We start from the raw sequence: 19,352 nt of genomic DNA on the forward strand, positions 1-19,352 counted from the left end.
AAAATGATAACTATCTTTGTAGTCTTGAAAATCACTAAGATGGTAGTTTGGTTTTTTTTTTTTCTTTTGAGACAGAGTCTCACTACGTTGCCCTAGGTAGAGCGCTGTAGTGTCACAGGTCACAGCAATCTCCAACTCTTGGGCTTAAGCTACTCTCTTGCCTCAGCCTCCCAAGAACCTGGGACTACAGGAGCCCACCACAATGCCCAGCTATTTTGTTGTTGTTGTTGTTGTTGTCGCAGTTGTCATTGTTGTTTGGCAGGCCCCAGCCAGTTTCAAACCCGCCAGCCCTGGTTCATGTGGCTGTCATCCTAGCCGCCAAGCTACAGGCACTGAGCCAAGACGGTAGATCTTAAGTGTTCTTACCACAAAAGAATAAGTATGTGAAGTAATGTTAATTTAGCCATTCCACAATATATACATATTACAAAATATCATTTTGAACATAATAAATATATACACTTTTTGCCAATTAAAATTTTTTTCAAAAAAAGAACACAAATCTGTTTAAACCATAGGCTCAAGAGACTGGCAAAGTTTATTGTAGACATATCTTGTCTATTTAAATTATTCACAACTGTGTGGCTGAAACCTCTGGGCTATTTAAGGGATGAACAATAAAAGTGATGAACATAAGTTCAGTGCTGGATTAATGGCCACACATATTAAGAATACCTATTTTTTAAAAAATTGAAATCTTTAGGAAGAGGTAACATCAAACCAAATCAGCAAAATCAAAGGGTAGAGAATTACACACCACAGAGGGATTGAAATTTTAGACTTTGGGGATTAAAATGGATAGCTATAAATGAATGTACTTTAATGCCCTTATCTCTACCTTTTGCTTTTATATATACATCCACTCCCTTAGATCTGCAAGGATTTTTTTAAGTTTTTAGGAAGCTACTCTTAGCCAGACATGGAGTATTGGGACTGCAAAATAGTTACAATACTAATTATTTTCCCTTGGACATATAATTTGAAACTATTCATTGTCAAAACAGCTGGTTACAAAAAAAAAAGAGAGAGAGAGAGAAAGCAGAAAATCCTGAGAATAAACATAAATAACATTATAAAAATTAAGTTTTATTAAATAAATTAGCATTTATTTCTAAAACACACACAAAAATGACTTTTTTATTTAAATGCAGCAATACAGTAGCAAGATAGCAAGTGACTAAATGAAATCAGATGAACATGCCAGAACTTTCACCACATGGCAGGATTTATAAGGCAAATAGGGCAGAAGACACGGAATTGGCTTTTTTAAGGCCCATGCTAATTAAGGTATCCTGTCACACTAAGATCATCTGAGGTCTCACTCTTTACAAATAATGCCAATCCTAACTTTGCAAAAGAAATGCGGAAGATAGACAGAAGCCTCCAAGACTGTGGTTTTCAAATTTCACTGCATATTGAACCAACTGAAGCAGTTAAAGAATACTGATACCTGAGAAACACCCAAGAGTTTCTGATTTAATTGGCTTGGTCAGTGGCCAGGATATCAGGATTTTTGAAAGCTTCCCAGGTGATTCTGGTTTACAACTCAGGTTGAAATTCCCTGCCCTAATGAATCACATTCCCCCACAGATATGTTTGATTCTGCCTGCACTGTTTTGAAATATTTTTCAAAGTTAAAAAATCTGAGAAATTTTACATAAATATCAAGATTTGGGGTTTCACGTAACCAAGGAAAGCATGGGAGCCCAAATTCCTCCACACAGTAGTTAGCTGGACCTGCATAGCACACACCTCAGGAGTGAGCCCTCTTGCGCCTGTGATCCACACCCCACATCCATCTCTGCATTCTTACAGCCGGCTTCTTTCACTTAGGAGCCTTCATGAGCCCTATGAGCATTCGAACCTAGAACCCTCGTTCTAGAAATTCGAGAACAAGACTGAGATTTAAAACTTCCCAGAGGAAAACCATGTGGTTCAGACAGAATCAACAGCATTTGAAAAGTACTCAGTAATTTAACAGCAGCTGGAAAAAATTGGACATCAAACAGTCAACAAAGTTTATGACTCAGTCTTTTGCCACCCATTTTGTGTAATAAATAAAAATAATGCACTACTCCAATCTTCAGAAAGTTTATATCCTAGCTGGCAGAACAATATCAAACATGAAAGAATTCAATTATTATTAACACAGAGTACTTTATAATTAAATTGGCAATACAAACTCTAAATACTCACGAGTTTCCTAAAAGAGCTTGATCTTTTGCTTCCAGGAATACTTCTTGAACGCTTGGGATTTTATCCTGTACCTCGGTGGGCAAGTACAATTAAAATAGAAAACAGAGGGAATATTCTGGAGACAAGAAAGGAATGAGCCAACCAGAAGACAGTCTTATCAATCTTCCTCAGGTGGAAAAGGGGCGGAGGGCGGGAGAGCAGAGTGAGAAACTCACAGGAATTGGCAACCTGGCCAGATTATATCAGGCAGAGGGATTCATGTAAATGATATTTAAATGCTTTGAGGTCTTGGAAGTTTTTAGAACTTTTTCTTATTTTCTTTTGGCTGGTTGTCTGCTCAGGCAGCGAGTGACATGATTAAACGTAAAAGGGAAAGCGAGGAGCAAATCCTTCCTGATCAACTTACTCTGCTAGATGCTTTGAATACAATGGCCCACTTATCCTCATTAACACCCTGGAAAGCAAATTTTATTATCCATTAGAGAAATGAGTAAACAGACTCAAAGGATAATTAACTTCCCAGGTGGCACAATTAAAAAATATTAGGTAGGACAAGTTTTTCTGATTCAAATCCATGTCCTTCATATTGTACCACAAACTTAACCTACCCTTAACATGAAAGGTGGCTTTAAAGGAGTAAGGTCTAAACAAGAAGGACTAATTGAAGCTATTACAGGCATCCAAGAGAGAGTGAACAGGAATTTCAGATCTTTGAGGAATTATCCAAGTCATCTCCTGCTGTATCACAACTAAAACCTTCTCGGTTATTTTAAGAATCAAACAGTGAGTCATTGGGGATCCTAATACACAGCATAAATTTGTAAATAAAAACTAGGCCATGTTTGGGTGTAAAGTTATCCATAAAAGAAATTCATTAATAGTAATTACTGAGTGTTTTGCTCATTCATGTCTTCCAAAAACATTTGAAAACATATTATAGGCCTTGGAGATGCCGACAGTTATCAACATGGACAAGTCCCAATTTTGCAATACAGAGTCTAGTGGGAAGTGAGGGGAGGAAAGAGACGGAGAGTAAATAATGAATGAATGAAAATGCAGGCTAACTCATGCAGTGGTGAGTGCTGCGATGGGAATTTTTAAAATTTTTCCTGAAAAGGTTACTGCAGTGCACCTCAAACTGTGATGTGCATACAAATCACCTGGGGAGCTTGTTTAACGAAAGACTCAGATTCACCAAGGAAGAATAGAGCCCAAGAAGGGATTTGTTGCAAGCTGCCAGGGAATGGAGAAGCTGCTAGACAAAGACCCATACTTGGAGTATGAAGATTCTGGATTGTTGGGGTTGGGACAAATGAAGCAATGTACCTATGCTAGGCCGAGACATTGGAGGGAACACTAGAATTTTGACATGGTTCAAAACTTACGAAGGGATTCTTATTTTCCCATGTTGACCATTTTGAATATTTAAACAAAACATCAAATCTCAAATTCTTTCAAATATGTTTGTCACCCCTACTGTGCTAGCATCTATTACATAATACTCTTCTGAAGGATGTGAAGCAGCCAGCCATTGGGGTTCTCCATGCTACACAGAAGATATAAGGAGCACAAACACTTGTAATCAAAAATGTCTGAGAAAGGAAAGGCATGTGGCTGCAGTTTAGTGATGGGGTGGAGGAGTAACTTGATACAAGAGGGAGACAGGGGAGCTGGACCATGTAGGACTCGCCAGGCAGAGTTTAGGTTTCATTTTACATGGAAAAGGAAACCAATGAAATATTTTTAAGCAGAGGAGTTTACTGTCTCACATTTTAGGGTGGGGAAGTCAAGCTGCTATGGACTTTGGGACTGTCTGACAGAAAGGCAAAGGCAGGACTATGAGGAGACCGGTGAGGAGGCTGAGCGAGGTGTTCCCATCAGAGCCAATGGTGGCTACAGTAGACGTTAGCAATGAAGATGGTTTGAACTAGAGGTAGAACCTTTCAAGAACTGTGAAATGTTGCTACCTTAACTGCACTCTACCAGGTTAGGATACCACGGCTTCAAGGTTACTGTCCAAAGACACAAGAGTCCTGATTCAGTCCTGATTTGGACTTTATCACTCACAGCCATAGCAGAGGCCAGAGTGTCAGCATTTGTGTGGGTGCTTCGAGTCCCAATTTCCACAAGTCAATGCAAAGTGACACCCACATAGGCAGTTCTCAAGACAAGATCAGTATTAGTTTTCTTTTTGGCTTAGGATCCAATATACCAACAGCACATCACTATTACTGATCTTATTTAAAATGTTAATATTGTGTTCACCATAGGTTTTGCATTAATTTTGATTTCTTAAAATATTGCATTAAAATAGTATTTGTCTTGACTCCTGAATTACCCCCTTAAATTTGCATCTGAAGCAGGTGCCTCATCTGCCTCACCCTCCTCCCAGCCCTGCCTCCCACCGACAGATCTAAGTAGGGTGGTGACTTGTCTGTCTGTAACCAACAAAGCATACAATTTTGAGTTCATCTCCTTCTCAAGTTCCTCATTATACTTAGTCTGGGAGTTATAGACTTCAGCCCCCTTAGGGTTGGGGAAACCTTGATCCTAACCTTAAGTGCCGTTTTCCTTAAAATAGCTAAAATCAAGGTAAGCAAGAAGGCAGAATCAGGCAGCCTAGAAACAGAACGGCCCCATGCCGGTAAGCAAAGACACATTTGCTTTCAGTTTTTTTTGTTGTTGTTTCTTTTGCAGTTTTTGACTGGGGCTGGATTTGAACCCACCACCTCCGGCATATGGGGCCAGCGCCCTACTCCTTTGAGCCATAGGCACTGTCCCTGCTTTAAGTTTTAAGCATGCAGCAGCTACTCATAGCTCAACCAAAGGAAAGTCCAATGTTTTTGTGTATCCAAAAGCCTAAATTGGATAACAGAATCATCATTGCTGTCACTATTCACTCCAACTTTGGTAGCTTGTTGACTTAGAAAACAGAACCTATAGCTTTTTGGCTTGGACTCAAACTTCAACTAATTTGGCCTTGATTCACACAACAGTAACTTTCTAAAAAAAGAAAATCCACCTTAATTCAGGCACTTGCTATCCCAACATGATGATGTTTCTTAGGGTATTGCCTAGATTTCTCTGTATCAGTTTCTCATTCTTTAACATGATGCCTTTGTCAAACAGTGTAAACCCACTGTAGGCAAAAACACAAATATCAGTGTCTTATCTATGGTTTCCCAGAAAGTCTTTCTGTCTCAAGAAAATCTCACCAAGAGGACCAAAACTCCTTTTTGTAGCCAGGTTCTGCTGCAAAAAAACTCTGAGACCTTTGACTGTCACCTTGGAATGGATCTAAATTTGGCATAAGAGACTACAGCAGGGGAATGAGCCCTAAGAAGGGCCAGCTGTTGTCATCTTCTTTCACAACCATTATGTGTTCTGACCATCTCACCCCCTCCCAGCATCCCAAGGGAACCAGCCAGTTCAAAGGATTCTCCTGGTTTCTGCCTTCTCGGAAAGTCTTCCCATGGTCAGTGCAGCAAATGTCTCTGAGACTTCCGTATGAACGAAGCATAACTTTCTGCCCACCCAGGATAAATTTTAGTAGTAGTTGTTACAGTCAGGTGGATCTGAATCCAATTGTGGAGGAAATCTGCCCCAGATTACCCCCAGAGGGCAGTGGGCAACAGTCAGGGCATTGGTCCAGCAGCTCTCTTTGCACCAACTTCCTTTTTACTCAGCCTTTGACCTCCTCCCTACAGCCTCCACATTTATAGGCAATACAGTGGAGCACTATTTATTTCTGGTTAACCATATAATTTAGTCAACATGTTTGCTACTCATTTCCACGGATTTCTCTCAAATCTTGTTAATCCGCCCTTGAGGCCCTCATATTTCCTGTCTGAAAAAGCCGTGTCTCTGTTGGCATTTCATCCTCACTGCCAAAACTGTCAGACTGTAGTGTCTGGAATTTTACTCTACTCATAAGGTAACAAGTTAGCCTGCCACAGTTTGTCTGATGCAGACAAAAAGGACTTTGTGAGTCACAGCTACAGCAATAGTTGGAGTGTCAGCACTCACACAGTTCCCCTGGGTGCCTTTTCTGCAGGGCGACACAAAGTGGGCCAGGTGACTCCTGCACAGTCAGTGGGTTGCCTCATATGAGAGGAACTCTGAGATGAGGAAACATGAATCTTTTATGATGGATGGCATGCTGCCCCTTTGCTGGAAAGGTAGGCCCTATCTTCTGAAGCTCTTTGCTCTACATATATCCTTAAAAAGACAGCCTAGAACAAAGGCAGCTAGGGCCTTGCTCACAAGATAACATGAGAGACTTGTAGGGAATTATCTTCCAGCAGAACCAGCGGAACTTGCTGCTGGACTGAATGTGTGGGTATAAGGGCAATAGCAAAATCAAGGATAGCTTCCAGGTTTTTGCTTTGCACAATTTGGCGTCACTCAAACAAGGACACTTGGAGAAAACAATCAGCTTCTGTTTACATATTAATTATAATATTCCTATTTCACATCCAAAAGAATAAGGTGAATTTTTTTATTAAATCATAGCTGTGTACATTAATGCAATCATGGGGTACAATGTGCTAGTTTTACACACAATCTGAAATGCTTTCATCAAACTGGTCAACATAGCCTTCACAGCATTTTCTTAGTTATTGTGTTAAGACATTTATATTCTACACCTAGTAAATTTCACTTGTACCCTTGTAAGATGCACTGTAGATGTGGTCCCACCAACTACGCTCCCTCCACCCATTCCCATCTCCTCTCCCCTTTCTCCTTCTTCTTGGGCTATAATTGGGTTCATAGTAAGACTGAGTACATTGGGTTATTTTTCTTCCATTCTTGAGATACTTTGCTAAGAAGAATATGTTCCAGCTCCATCCATGTAAACACGTAAGAGGTAAAGTCTCCATCTTTCTATAAGGCTGCATAATATTCCATGGTGTACATATACCACAATTTATTAATCCATTCATGGGTCAATGGGCACTTGGGCTTCTTCCATGACTTAGCAATTATGAATTGGGCTGCATAAACATTCTGGTACATATAAACCCATAGGGTAGGTGAAAACTAGCGATAAATATTTGGACATTGTCGAATACAGGAGGCATTTAAGTCATGGAATTCAATGGGATCTTGAAGAGAAGAGGGTATAAAACAGAGGCCTGGGACACTCTAGCACTTACATCATACAGAATAGATGACTAGGAGAAGGAGCCACCACTGAGGGACAGGCGTGACCAGGAGGCCAAAGGAAGGGCGTGTGTCAGATGTTCATCAGGAAGATGAAAACAGAGCAGCATGAACTGGTAGTGTACAGAGAGACAGAACACAGAATTCTCGTAGACTTTTCATAGTGTGACTTACTGAAGGAACCAGACGACCCAAACTCTGAGGCTGATACTTGGGCCTTGTTAAAAAAAAAAAAAAAAAAAAAAAAAGCTAAAAGGTTTCAAATTTATAACCGGTATAATGAATAAATGTGGTGCATGAACTATCATAAAAATGCAACTTTAGTTCTACGTCCCCTTTACTATTCCATGAAGATAATCACCCTCCCCCAACCCCTGGATGGAAATTCAAAGGGACACATTCAAACCCTGAGTGTTCACCATTTGTGAGGCCCCATCCTGGTGCTGGGGATGGAGCAAAGAACATAAATGCTCATAACCTTGGGAGGCCCGGGGACTTGCACACTCTCAGTTAACATAAGGTCCTAAGTATATATCAATTGAAAATTATCTCTATTAAGAAATTGAAGTGGCTACTGCTGTGCAATCATCAGAACTGCTGTAACATTCAACCTCGTTTCCTCCTGACGCCTGGCCAGCCTCGGACTGGGGTCGGCAGTGGCTGGCTTCTCCTTCCTCCATGCTCACGCTCCTCAGTCCACCCAGGCGCTGTCCCTCTCAGCCCTGACTAAAGTGGTGATGAAGAAGGAGGACAGTTCTTTGAGGCAGGATGGCTCTGTGACCTCTAAGCCTGTAAGTGGTTAAAGATACACCCTTCAGGTGACTGACAGATGTTTTTGTGAGATTTTTGCTAGTTCCCCTCTGGGAGTGAGTGGCTGGCATTCTCTCTGGTGCCTCCAGCTCATTCCCAGGACCTCCAGCTGTACCCCGCTCCAGACGTTTTCTCCCTTCTCTAGGTCTCCAGACTTCTCCACCCAGGACCAAGAATACCCATGCTGGCTTTCATGTGGTCCATCTTGTCCATGCACACAGTCAGATCTTTCTCTGTGATACATATTTGGAGTAAAGGACTACCTCAGGACAGTAGCAAGTTTCTGTGACATGCCACTAAAGCAGCTAGCCTTTTCTCACCTTGCAGATTTCTAAGACATGAGTTAGACCCCAATCCAGGGCATCCTCTTCCTAGAGAAACACCTCAAACTTTCTGTAAGTGGCCACACTGCAACTGTCCTCACTAGCCTTTAAGTGAGGAGACAGAACTCAAGATATTCTCCTCCCAATCCTCTCCTCGCTCCTCTTCTTATAACGTCTTAACATGCGTAAGGAGTTTCAAGCATCACAAGTTCTTAGAAAGGGTATCTTTGAAAATTTTTGTACCTTTGGATTTGTCTCAACCCCTCCATATCTGATATCTTTCATGTTGGCATCTGAGGCAGAGACTGAGACAAGAAAAGTACAATTCTAACATCATATGACACATATATGTAAAAAATATCTACAGATGTATCAAGGCTTTTACCTCATGTAATTAGATAGTCCCCTCTTTTCTCGGATGTTCACAAACAAGAAAGGAGCCTGGCTCGGCGCCTGTGGCTCAAGTGGCTAAGGTGCCAGCCACATACACCTAAGATGGTGGGTTTGAATCCAGCCCGGGCCCACCAAACAACAATGATGGCTGCTACCAAAAAATAGCCAGATGTTGTGGTGGGCACCTGTGGTCCCAGCTACTTGGGAGGCGGAGGTGAGAGTTGAGCCCAGGAGTTGGAGGTTGCTGTGAGGTGTGATGCCACAGCACTCTACCTAGGCTCTGTCTCAAAAAAAAAGAAAGGAGCCTATTAATTAGGGACCTCAAGATGGACCTCAAGAGTGGTTAAAGGAGAAAAGAATTTTAAAATGGTGAGAATGGGTTATGCTTTCATCACTTAGAGTAACTCAAGATCCAAAGACTTATGCCACAGTATAGTCTGGATTTTTTTTTTAAACAAATACAAAATAAAGCCTTCTAAAGTTGTATGGCTCCTCCAGTTAATTTATTCAGTCTTCACCTTTCCTTGATTAGAGAGCAAGACAGAGACTTTATAGCAATGTTTTATAGATGCCCAAAGTCATTTAGAGCATTAGAAATTATGCTGTTTTGTAACAGCATTTGCCTGGGGGAGAGGGGACAGAAAAAACATCTAAAGTTCCTCTCAGATTCCAAGGAGCCTCTGAGTATCTATGGTAAATGTTCACAAAAAAGATAGAAGAAATAAATAATTTCCATTTTTTAAGACTGAAAGTGATAAAATATGTGGACTCTTCCAGAAAATTTATGAGAACTGAAGCCAGTACAAATGATGGGATCAGAGAAGATAGCTTATGAGGGAATCTGATAAACCCTAGTTCTGAGGGTTTCAGAATTTTCAGGGGATGCAGAGGGAGAAAGTGGAAATTCTCTGCCAAGGATGGGTGTGCAGAAGCCTGGGAAACACAACATAGAACGCTGAGTTCCTAGTGTACCCAGATCCCAGAGAGATCCCAACAAAATAAGTAAAAGAAAAGGTGACAGAGAAGGAAGTTGATGGTGTCCCCCAAGACTGAGGGGGCAAGCTAGTAGCTCTGGGCAGAGCACCCAGAAAGAGAGAGATGGAAAAGACCCAGACTTGTTCATACCACAGTGAACCCTAAGCAAGCCTCATTCAGTAACAGAAACCATCAGCAAGCTGGCCACTTCACCAGTCAGTATTTACGTTTTACTAATTAAGGTTCCAATTTCAGTGGATCTGCAGAAATATCTTCATGAAAATATAAAGAAAACAAAACAAAAATTCCCTGTGAAGTCTTGGCAAGCATTCAGGACAACCCCGCGCAAATGGTGTTTGCTTACAAATCCTAAGCAATGTTTCCCTGAATATCCCAAACACAGAAGATCTGATATAATTACTGTATTGATTTGGCTGTGATAAGAACAGATCTAGGGATGATTCTGGGTTTCTCACTTGGTCTTGTTTTAGTGCTTGCTTTCGTTGGCCATCTGATTGGGTTTCTAGCTGCACACTTACTAGGCGACCTTCTCTTGTAGGTGCAGACAACCACCATGTGCATCTCTGTCAGCCTGAGCGGCTTCGTGGTCTTGGGCTGTTTGTTTGCACCCAAGGTGCACATTGTCCTGTTCCAACCCCAGAAGAATGTGGTCACACACAGACTGCACCTCAACAGGTTCAGCGTCAGTGGAACTGGGACCACGTATTCTCAGTGTAAGTATAGAGCTCAACGCTGACTCTTCTGTACACACAGCACTGGGTGTAGGAACAGGCAACAATCTGAGCTGTAATAAGAACTGATTTAGCTGTGCTGTCAGGTACTACGCTAGGTGCCGTGCATACAGGGAGAAGCCAAGGAGTTGAAGTTTCTTTTGGGGCAGCACATATGGTCTAGAAGGCAGGGAAGATATTAAATCCATAATTGGGATTTTTGACCATGTTGTGGAATTAGGTAACCTGTCTCTAGTCCTGTTCTATAGCCAGTTTAGTAGGTAACCTAGAACAAGGCACTTTATGGCTCCCTGCCTCAGTTTACTCATTGGACTAGAGGACTGGGCTACATTAGTATGTTATAAAGTATACTCTATGTCGTGCAGATGCTGAAGGTGCTTTGTGAAAAATTAAAAGGGGAAGATAATCAAATAAGATGAAAAAATGCTGCATCCTGAATATTCCCTCGGAAGTTTAAAGCACTTCCTTTAACATGAGTATCTTAGAGGTTTTGAGAATCTCTACAGCAATGAAACCTGTTTAATTTTGTTATTCACAGAGTTTCTTGGAAGTATTTGACCACAGTAAAGCCAGCTAACATCTTGTGGCACACACACTTTGGAAAACACTAGATCGTCCTCATACTTCAACGACACAATGTTTTTTCAGCTGAGACCAGCTGAGAGGGCAGTGTGAACTGGAGGATGCCAGCACAGCTCCCCAGTTCTCTCTCCTGCTGGCCTACAAATGTCTGAAGCATTACCCTTAGAGAATCATCCATTTAATTCTTTAGAGTTCTCTAAAGCACAAATGTACCTGAAAGGGACAACCTTTTAAGCCATTTTCAGCTAATTTGTGGTATGGAGCAGTAGAAATTTACTGACACAGGACGAGTGGGGAGAAAGGGACTGGAGCTGGGGTTGGGGGGGTGCATGAGAAGTGACAGAGACAAATGACTACTTCACAATTTTGCCTCCAGTAGATTAGAAAGGATACTTCAAAATAGCTCAGCATCACAGGGTGCGCAATCGCATTTGTGCCCTGATTTCTCCAACTAAGTACTGAATTTAACAGGGCAGCCCTTCCCCCAGCAAACAGAAGACTGACAGACTGATAGCATGTGTTCAGGGGTATGCTGCTCAAACCACTCCTCAGTGGGCTGGGCTCTGCTAGTGGGGACGTTACTATGTCTCATCTAAATTCCCAGGTGTCACAAAGGTTGAGCCTCGGGGCATGATAAAACCTATGAAACAGTTTTTCTTGGATCTTAGGGAAACATGTTTATTTCTCCAGTATATAGATCTCTTTAGATCTCTTTAGCAGATCATTTGTAACAGCTAGCTAGCCCAGACAAAAACAAACTGGCATAACTAGTAAAAACAACAATAATAACAGCTAACAAGAACTATCATTTATTATTTTCAATTTGCTGGGCGTTGTGCACGTTCACGCATGTGTGTGCTGTATCTTACATGCACAAACCTTTCAGGTAAAGAAACCCCCCCAAGGTGGGTGGTAGAACCAGAATTTAGAAGTCAGTTTCTCTGATTTCGAAGCCAGTGTATCTAACCACCGTATCATGCTATCTCTCCCAGAAAACAAGCTGGGAAAGTTCTCAGGTTGCTAAGTACTTGGTAGGCTTTACAGGGAGAATGAAGGGAAGGTTACCTGGTCTATGCAGTGACTTACCTCTGGACAATAACATGTCCTTGATAGCTCTAAGCTCTGTGTTACTGGAACAATTGAGTGAAGTCCCTAAGTCTTCCACAGACAATTGTTCAAAGTCTCATATATCCAGGCCTCAATAATTTAGAAATGGCGTATTTCCTAATACATATATTGGGATTCAATAAATTCCTGAAGAGTTAACAAAGGAACTTTCTCTAATCAAGTCTCTTGTCAAATTTAGAAATATCCATTTACACACAAACCATGTCCTAGGACTACAATGGACCCCTTTATGTGTTGCTCAGCACGCTAATCTGTTAGTGACCCAATTAGTACTTTTGAGGTAGATGTCTGCCCAACCCAACATTTTTGGACTATTTTGTTACTCGATGAAATTTTAAATAAATTTTCTTTTTTAAAAATGATCTAAATTCAGATCTCATTGTTTCAGCAATATTACCCTAATAAGTCCAAATCAATGAAGTGGTATTATGGAGTAAAGTGAAGAATTTATATAGTCTCGAGTCATTTTAAAGTACATTTGTAACAAATACATTCACCTTTTATTTATAATTGTATATCTTTCAATCAAAATAGTTTTATGGGCTCAGCACCTGTAGCTCAGTGACTAGGGCGCTAGCCACATACACAAACCCAGCCCAGGCCTGCCAAACAGCAATGACAACTACAACCAAAAAATAGCTGAGCATTGTGGTGGGTACCTGTAGTCCTAGTTACTTGGGAGGCTAAAACAAGAGAATCACTTGAGCTTAAGAGTCTGAGGTTGCTGTGAGCTGTGATGCTACAGCACACTACCCAGGGTGACATAAAAACAAAAACACAAAAATAAAATTAAAACAAAATAGTTTTATGTTTATGAACTCATGTTGTCTTCATGAGTACCAAATACCACAAGTTCTATTTTGTAGGTAAGAAAATTGAGAATTTAAGTTACTTTTGAAGGATATACGATGATTTTTATATCATCAGAGTCAGGAGTTAATCCTGGATTTTCTGACTTACAGTTAAAATCCTTCCCATTTTAACAAACTGGAACTATTATCATGAAATTCATTCATTCATAAAATTCATTCCTTCATTCAATTCTTGAGCACCTACTATATACCAGTAATTTCTCAGACCTCTACACATACCTTGCCTGATGAAACTGAGTATCTAGGACAGCGTTTTCCATTCTGTAGATTATAACCCATTAATAGGTCATGACGTTTATTTAGTATGTTTGGCTAGTGTTTTTAGAAACAAAACAACAGAACACTCTTATAGTCCATTGGATATGATAATGAAGGCATGAAGGGCTGGTTAAGTTGTGAAGAGTTATATGTGTATGTGTACCAGGCACAGGTAAATATATTTATTGCTGTGAATCACAGTCAGAGAAGTTTCAAGGCTGCCGGTCTATGGGATTTAGTTCTATACATGAACATGTTACTGACCCACGATGGAAAGAGTTTAAGCAACTCATTTAATATCTTAGTGTCTGTTTCCTTTCTTACATATTCATTTCAATTTATATCCATTCACCTCCTAAATAGCAGGAAGTTTATTTGGTAATAAATGAGGAAAAGTCCTGAAACTGCTCTGAGTTCATTAGGTAAAGCATATGTTTTACTCAGGTTATGCATTTTTATGTTCTTCCAGCAAGTATTATGCCAGCCCTTTATTCCACTGGGTAGTTGTTAGCAATATTGCTGCTGATTTTCTGGGTTTTTCTCTCCAGAGGTAAAAACAAAATCAACAAAATCGCATATACGTAGTAAAGATGAGAGTTAGCTCATACAGCAACAAGGTTAGCTCATTCCCTCCACTTTATCTGTCCTGCCTAACAAACTTCCTCCCAACTTGGAGGCTTAAAACAACAACTCTTTTCTTATCTCTCATGATTTTATGGCACAGATATTCAGTCAGGACTTGGCTAAGCAGTTCACCTTTCCATAAGGCCATTTTTTTTTTTAATTTCAGATTGATAGAAGGGTATGATAATTAGGTTACATTGTTTGCCTTTTTTTTTTTTTTTAATAGAGATGAGGTCTCACTATGTTTCCCAGGCTAGTCTTGAACTCCTGGCCTCTTGGCTTGGCCTTCCAAACTGTTGGGATTACAGGAATGAGCCACCATGCCCAGCATGCTCCATGAGGCTTTGACTGGAGTTCTTCTATTGTTTTTAGCAGAGACTGGGATGATCAGAAGGGTTCATGATGATTTCACTTTTATTCTTGGCATGTTGGCCAGAAGCCTTTGCACATTGCCTCCCAAAGAACATGTTCCATAAAAAAAGGAAATAGAAACTGGCATGGCCAGGACACTGGCACAGCATGACTGGTGCCATACATAGTTATCAAAGCTGTCACACTCCTGCCTAGATTCAAGAGGAGGGGTATAGACCCCACCTCTCAAAGAATCAGTGACCATTTTTATTATGTCACTCTCTCCAAACCCCAAATTAATCCAGTACTGTACTCTTCTCAAGGATTACAGTGACCTGACACACTTAATCCCATGCAATACCAAGAAGTCACCCAGACTAGAAATCACAGCCATATCAATTCCCAGGGTGTTCTCTGGCAAGGGAGTAGCAGGAACACCAAGTTACTCCAAAGCACAGGCAAGCCTCCTGATGGCACCTAAAGTGGTTGGTAGCACAAAGAATATTGTTATTGAAGTTTTAAAGCTGAGAAATTGCCGCAAAAGGATAGAAAAGCATGACCAAACTCAGAAGCAACCACATAAAAAAGAGCATGGTTAAAGACATCTTGGAAAACTCACTGTTTGAGAAATGTTTTATATCTTGCTATGCGCAAAAGATGTGCTTGATTAACTTGATAGAGTGGAAGTCTGAACTTTAAAAATAAATGAAACCTTAACTTTTCTACATTAAAAGTACCCATGGGCAATGATTCCCAAATATATGTGTATAAAAAATGACCTCTTTGAAATGGGAGTGCCTGCCCCACCCCTGATCTGATTCACAGCATCTAGGGCAAAGGCTAGAAATCTGGTTTGTAACGGATACCCCAGCTGGTTCAGTGGAAGTGGTCCAAAGGAAACATTTTAAGAACCTCCACCCAACTATGCTTATCTACTTCATCCACTGATATCAGTGCAGGGCAGGAAAGTTTTCTTACACCATCAGGGAAGAAGCAGGATTTCAGAGAGGGAGTGGCGTCCGAACTCTGATCTTTTGCCTGGTGATGCCAGTGGCCACAATCCCATGTAGTTACTTCCCAAGCTGCCTCTACAACCTCCAGGGAAGTACAAAAGCACCTGGACATTCAGAAAACATTTACAAAAGTGAGCAGGCTCCTTCCAATGGCAGTACTACTCAGGGACCCTGAAATTCTAAACTCATACTTACAGTGTGCTCCCACACCCACATACATAAGCAAACAATCCTTTGTATTTGGTTGAAAAAGAAATGAGGTTATTCTATATTCTGTTCAACTTTAAAAGTAAACGGCCTTCCCAGAGCTGGTTCTTAAGGACAGGCAATCAAGAACATATGCTTGGGATGTAAGTAAAACTGTGTAATAGTGAAAGACTCAAGCTGGAAGTACACATGAGGTTACACAGTATTAAACCCTATGGGAGCCATGCCGTGCAGAATGTTGGCATTAATACGGTTTTGTATCAGCACAGATTTGGGAGAGGTGAGAAATGAAGTCTGCCCGTAGTCATCAGAGCTATTATGTACCCAGACTTGGTCCTATGAGGATGTGTGTCTCTTGCTCATAGTAATCATTCAGATGTATGTATGTCATCATCATTAAGATCAGCCAAGAGACTTCTGTTAACTAATGAGGCCCAGATTTAGGTCCCCAAGGAGCTGTAGGTATATGGAGATTGATTCCTCTGCCAAAACCTTACTCAGAAAATCACTTGTCTAGGTCATAATGTGTAAACTTCTCATTTAATAGAATTATTCTTATTCCAAAGTATTTTCACATTATGAAAAGGCATACTTATAACTTTGACTCAAACTGTACAAAAACAAATCATATAACTAAAATATGTGTACCCCTGAAATATTCTGAAATTAAAAAACAAAAAAAGCAGTAGCTGGAGTCATGGAATGACTTTCACATACCTACAGCAACAGAAAACAAACACAGGAGGACAGGACTGTGTTTATCAATGGCTGAGCCTTTGAAGCTACCCTAGCTATCAGGGGGAAAACCACTGTTGAAGTCTGAATGACTGCATATAAGAAAACCAGACCCATAATGCCCAAGGTTCTTCCCTATAGTGCAACTTCAGATAAACAGCATCCTGTGCCTAAACTCTAAGTTCAAGGAGTCCCATAATGACACTAGTACATATTCCAGTCTGGCCAGGCAGATGAGCAAGTTATTTGATAATACCGACTGAACTGAAGGTCTTTCTTGCCCCAGGCATAAATATATTATGAACATAAATCCTCAATGGGCAATGCAGGAAAAGCCGTGAGCGCTCAGCAAGTTAAGCCAACTGCATCCAGCAGAACATACTTAACGCATCCAAATCAGATAAACCTCCATCCACTTCTCCCTCTGGGAGGCCCTCAGTATTTCTGAGACTCTCGTTCCATTCCTTTTCACTCGTTTCCTCTGTGAGGATGGAAAAAAAGAGTCTCCAGCTGTAACAGGTAACCCTCCATGTATTTGAGAACTCACATGTACCTCTCCTTTCTTCTACTTCACATTGCCATTGTATTGGTCTCATAACAACTGCTTTTTTCTAACCCTCAAGTCATTGTCTTTATATCTAATGTTTCACTAGGTTTTCCCCAAGCAAAACCAGCCCACTTTCCTTAGCAACAGGCCCACAAAGACTGGAGCTGGGAGAGCCACTAAGGAACATTTATTCTAATAACCACATTTCCAGATGGAAAATTTATAGCCCTACCTATCGGGTACAGTAAGGAACTGGGTAACTGAAGTCCCAGACGCTGCTATCTGGCCTGTCTAAATTTTCTGCCTCACTCAGTTACAAAATTCCATTCAGAGACTATTCTGATAATGGGAATATTATCATCTGCAAATTCAATGGTTTTTTTTTTTTTTAAGTTAAAAGCTTTCCCTTCAGTTCCACACCTAATGACATTGTGTGCTATCAGCATGGGTATTGACTTATATTAATCCCCTATACCAGAGAGTTCAATAGCTTAAATCATGTCCACCTGAGAACCCAGTAGTCCACACAACCAAGTTTCATACAGAGAAGGCATGATATTCCGGGGCCTACCCACAAATCTTCTCAGAAAATGTGATTTGATTAAGACGAATAAAGGAATATCATTCATGTTGACTGGCTAAATGTTTATGTCAAAAGCTTAACAATTAAGTTGTTATTAAAAAGTAATTATCACTTCTTGAATTAAGTTACACTGCATAGTCCCATTTTCCATCCTATACATTTAAACAGAATGCAACTCTCTAAATTAGAGAGCTCAGTACTGTATGAGCCATACCTCCAATGATATGCACTTCCATGTAACCCCAAATTCATAAAGCGTCTTTGGGAACATGTTACTGTTTTCAGAACTATGCAAATATGCTAACTTTAAAAATAAAATATGTATCTTATCAACTGCTGCCTATACATTAGTTTCAGATGCTCAAAACCAAGAGGCTACTATCAATTTATTCTACTCTATTTCTCTCCTCTTCTTCTCTCACTTCTAGTCAAATCCTCTGGAGAATATCTATAAATGAGACATCAGTGTGCCCATATAGGATGAAAACCTTTACCCATATGTTAAATTGTATAGTGGGGTCGAGTGGGTCTGTCCTTCCTGGTATAATTTCAGAGCCTTTAGGAAATGCCCCCCTTACCTAGTAAATGACCAATCCTGCTGATGTGAGCATTCATTAAAGAAATTTTTTGACGTAGGCCCAGCTCTTGGCACTGGGGATGTAGTATAAAACAGATAAATTCTACACTCATCATGTTTGCATTGTAATTAGGCCAGAGGAGGGGCACAGAGAGATAAACCGATAATGTATAATGTGTCTGATATTAATAAGTGATATGGGAAACATAATTTGGGAGATAAAAAAATAAGGCACGTTGGTAATGGAGAGAGTTGCTAATTTTTATAGGGTGTTCGGTAAAGACCTATCTGATGGAGTGACACTTGAGCAGAGACATACAGGAAAGAAGAGAGTGAGCTTTGCCAATGTTGGACAGAAAGACATTCCAGGTAGGAGGAACAGCAGATGCCAAGACCTAAAATTGTAAGGACATCAAAAAGGCCAGTGTGGCTAGAGGGAGATGAATAGGGGGAAAGTGAGAGGCACTGAGGAAAGAGAAGAAGAAGATCACATAAAACCTTGAAGGTCACTATAAGGACTTTGCTCTTCTATTAAAAGAAATGGGAAAATACCAGAAGGGTTTCATCAGAGGAGAGGCATGACCTGACTCTCAAAGCATCATTTTTGGCTGTGGGGGCATAATATTAATATAAACAGAGAGCAGGCAGAGATCACTTTGGAGGCTACTGTATAGTTCAAATGTTGGTTGGTGGCTTACACCAGGGTGATAATAGTGGAAGTTAACAAAGTGTTCAGATACTGCACATAATTTGAAGGTGAAGCTAACAGGATTGACATCACTAGAAAGCAGAACCAATGTCTGACTTATTTTAACAGAATTCAACACTTTCAGCTTCAGACTTTTATCCCCATGTGCAGTAGCACGTGCAGCTCACCTTAGTTATTTGAGCCTCAGGGTGGATGAGTTTCTGGTCTTTGTCAGAAACCACATTTGGATAGAAAAGAGGAGAAACCAGACATGTTGGGCAGCAAAGAGACAGCAAGAAGAATGCAGAATTGACAGAACTGTACACACAAAAAAATGATTCCTTTTATTTACCAGATATTTAGTAGGCATTCCCTTTTGTACTTTTTAAAGGAGGGATAAAAGAGCAGGATTTTTTAAAAACAGCATGATGTGGCAACAACAGAGAGAAATATTTAGCTGAAGACTGCTATGGTTTGCGTGTGCCCTTGAACTTCATAGGTTGGAAACTTAACCTCCAAATTTATTTATTGCCTGGAGGTGGCACCTTTGGGAAGTAATTAGGAATATATAAGGT

At 40.5% G+C, this 19,352-nt stretch overlaps 1 protein-coding gene across 3 annotated transcripts in view; it reads left to right on the plus strand.

Moving 5' to 3' along the window:
- GRM3 (glutamate metabotropic receptor 3) overlaps positions 1-19,352 on the plus strand; it is a 218,920-nt gene that overhangs the window by 193,548 nt on the left and 6,020 nt on the right. For 2 of the 3 annotated variants that reach the window (XM_003782633.2, XM_003782634.2), the window contains one exon: positions 10,420-10,594. In XM_003782633.2, the coding sequence (XP_003782681.1) occupies positions 10,420-10,594 (175 nt within the window). Of the gene's footprint in view, positions 1-10,419; positions 10,595-17,768; positions 17,784-19,352 lie in introns of all 3 variants that reach the window. The other variant, XM_012812203.1, reaches the window with a different exon arrangement.

Source organism: Otolemur garnettii, unplaced genomic scaffold (genome assembly GCF_000181295.1).
Source record: "Otolemur garnettii isolate 467f Iridium unplaced genomic scaffold, OtoGar3 scaffold00005, whole genome shotgun sequence".
NCBI lineage: Eukaryota > Metazoa > Chordata > Mammalia > Primates > Galagidae > Otolemur > Otolemur garnettii.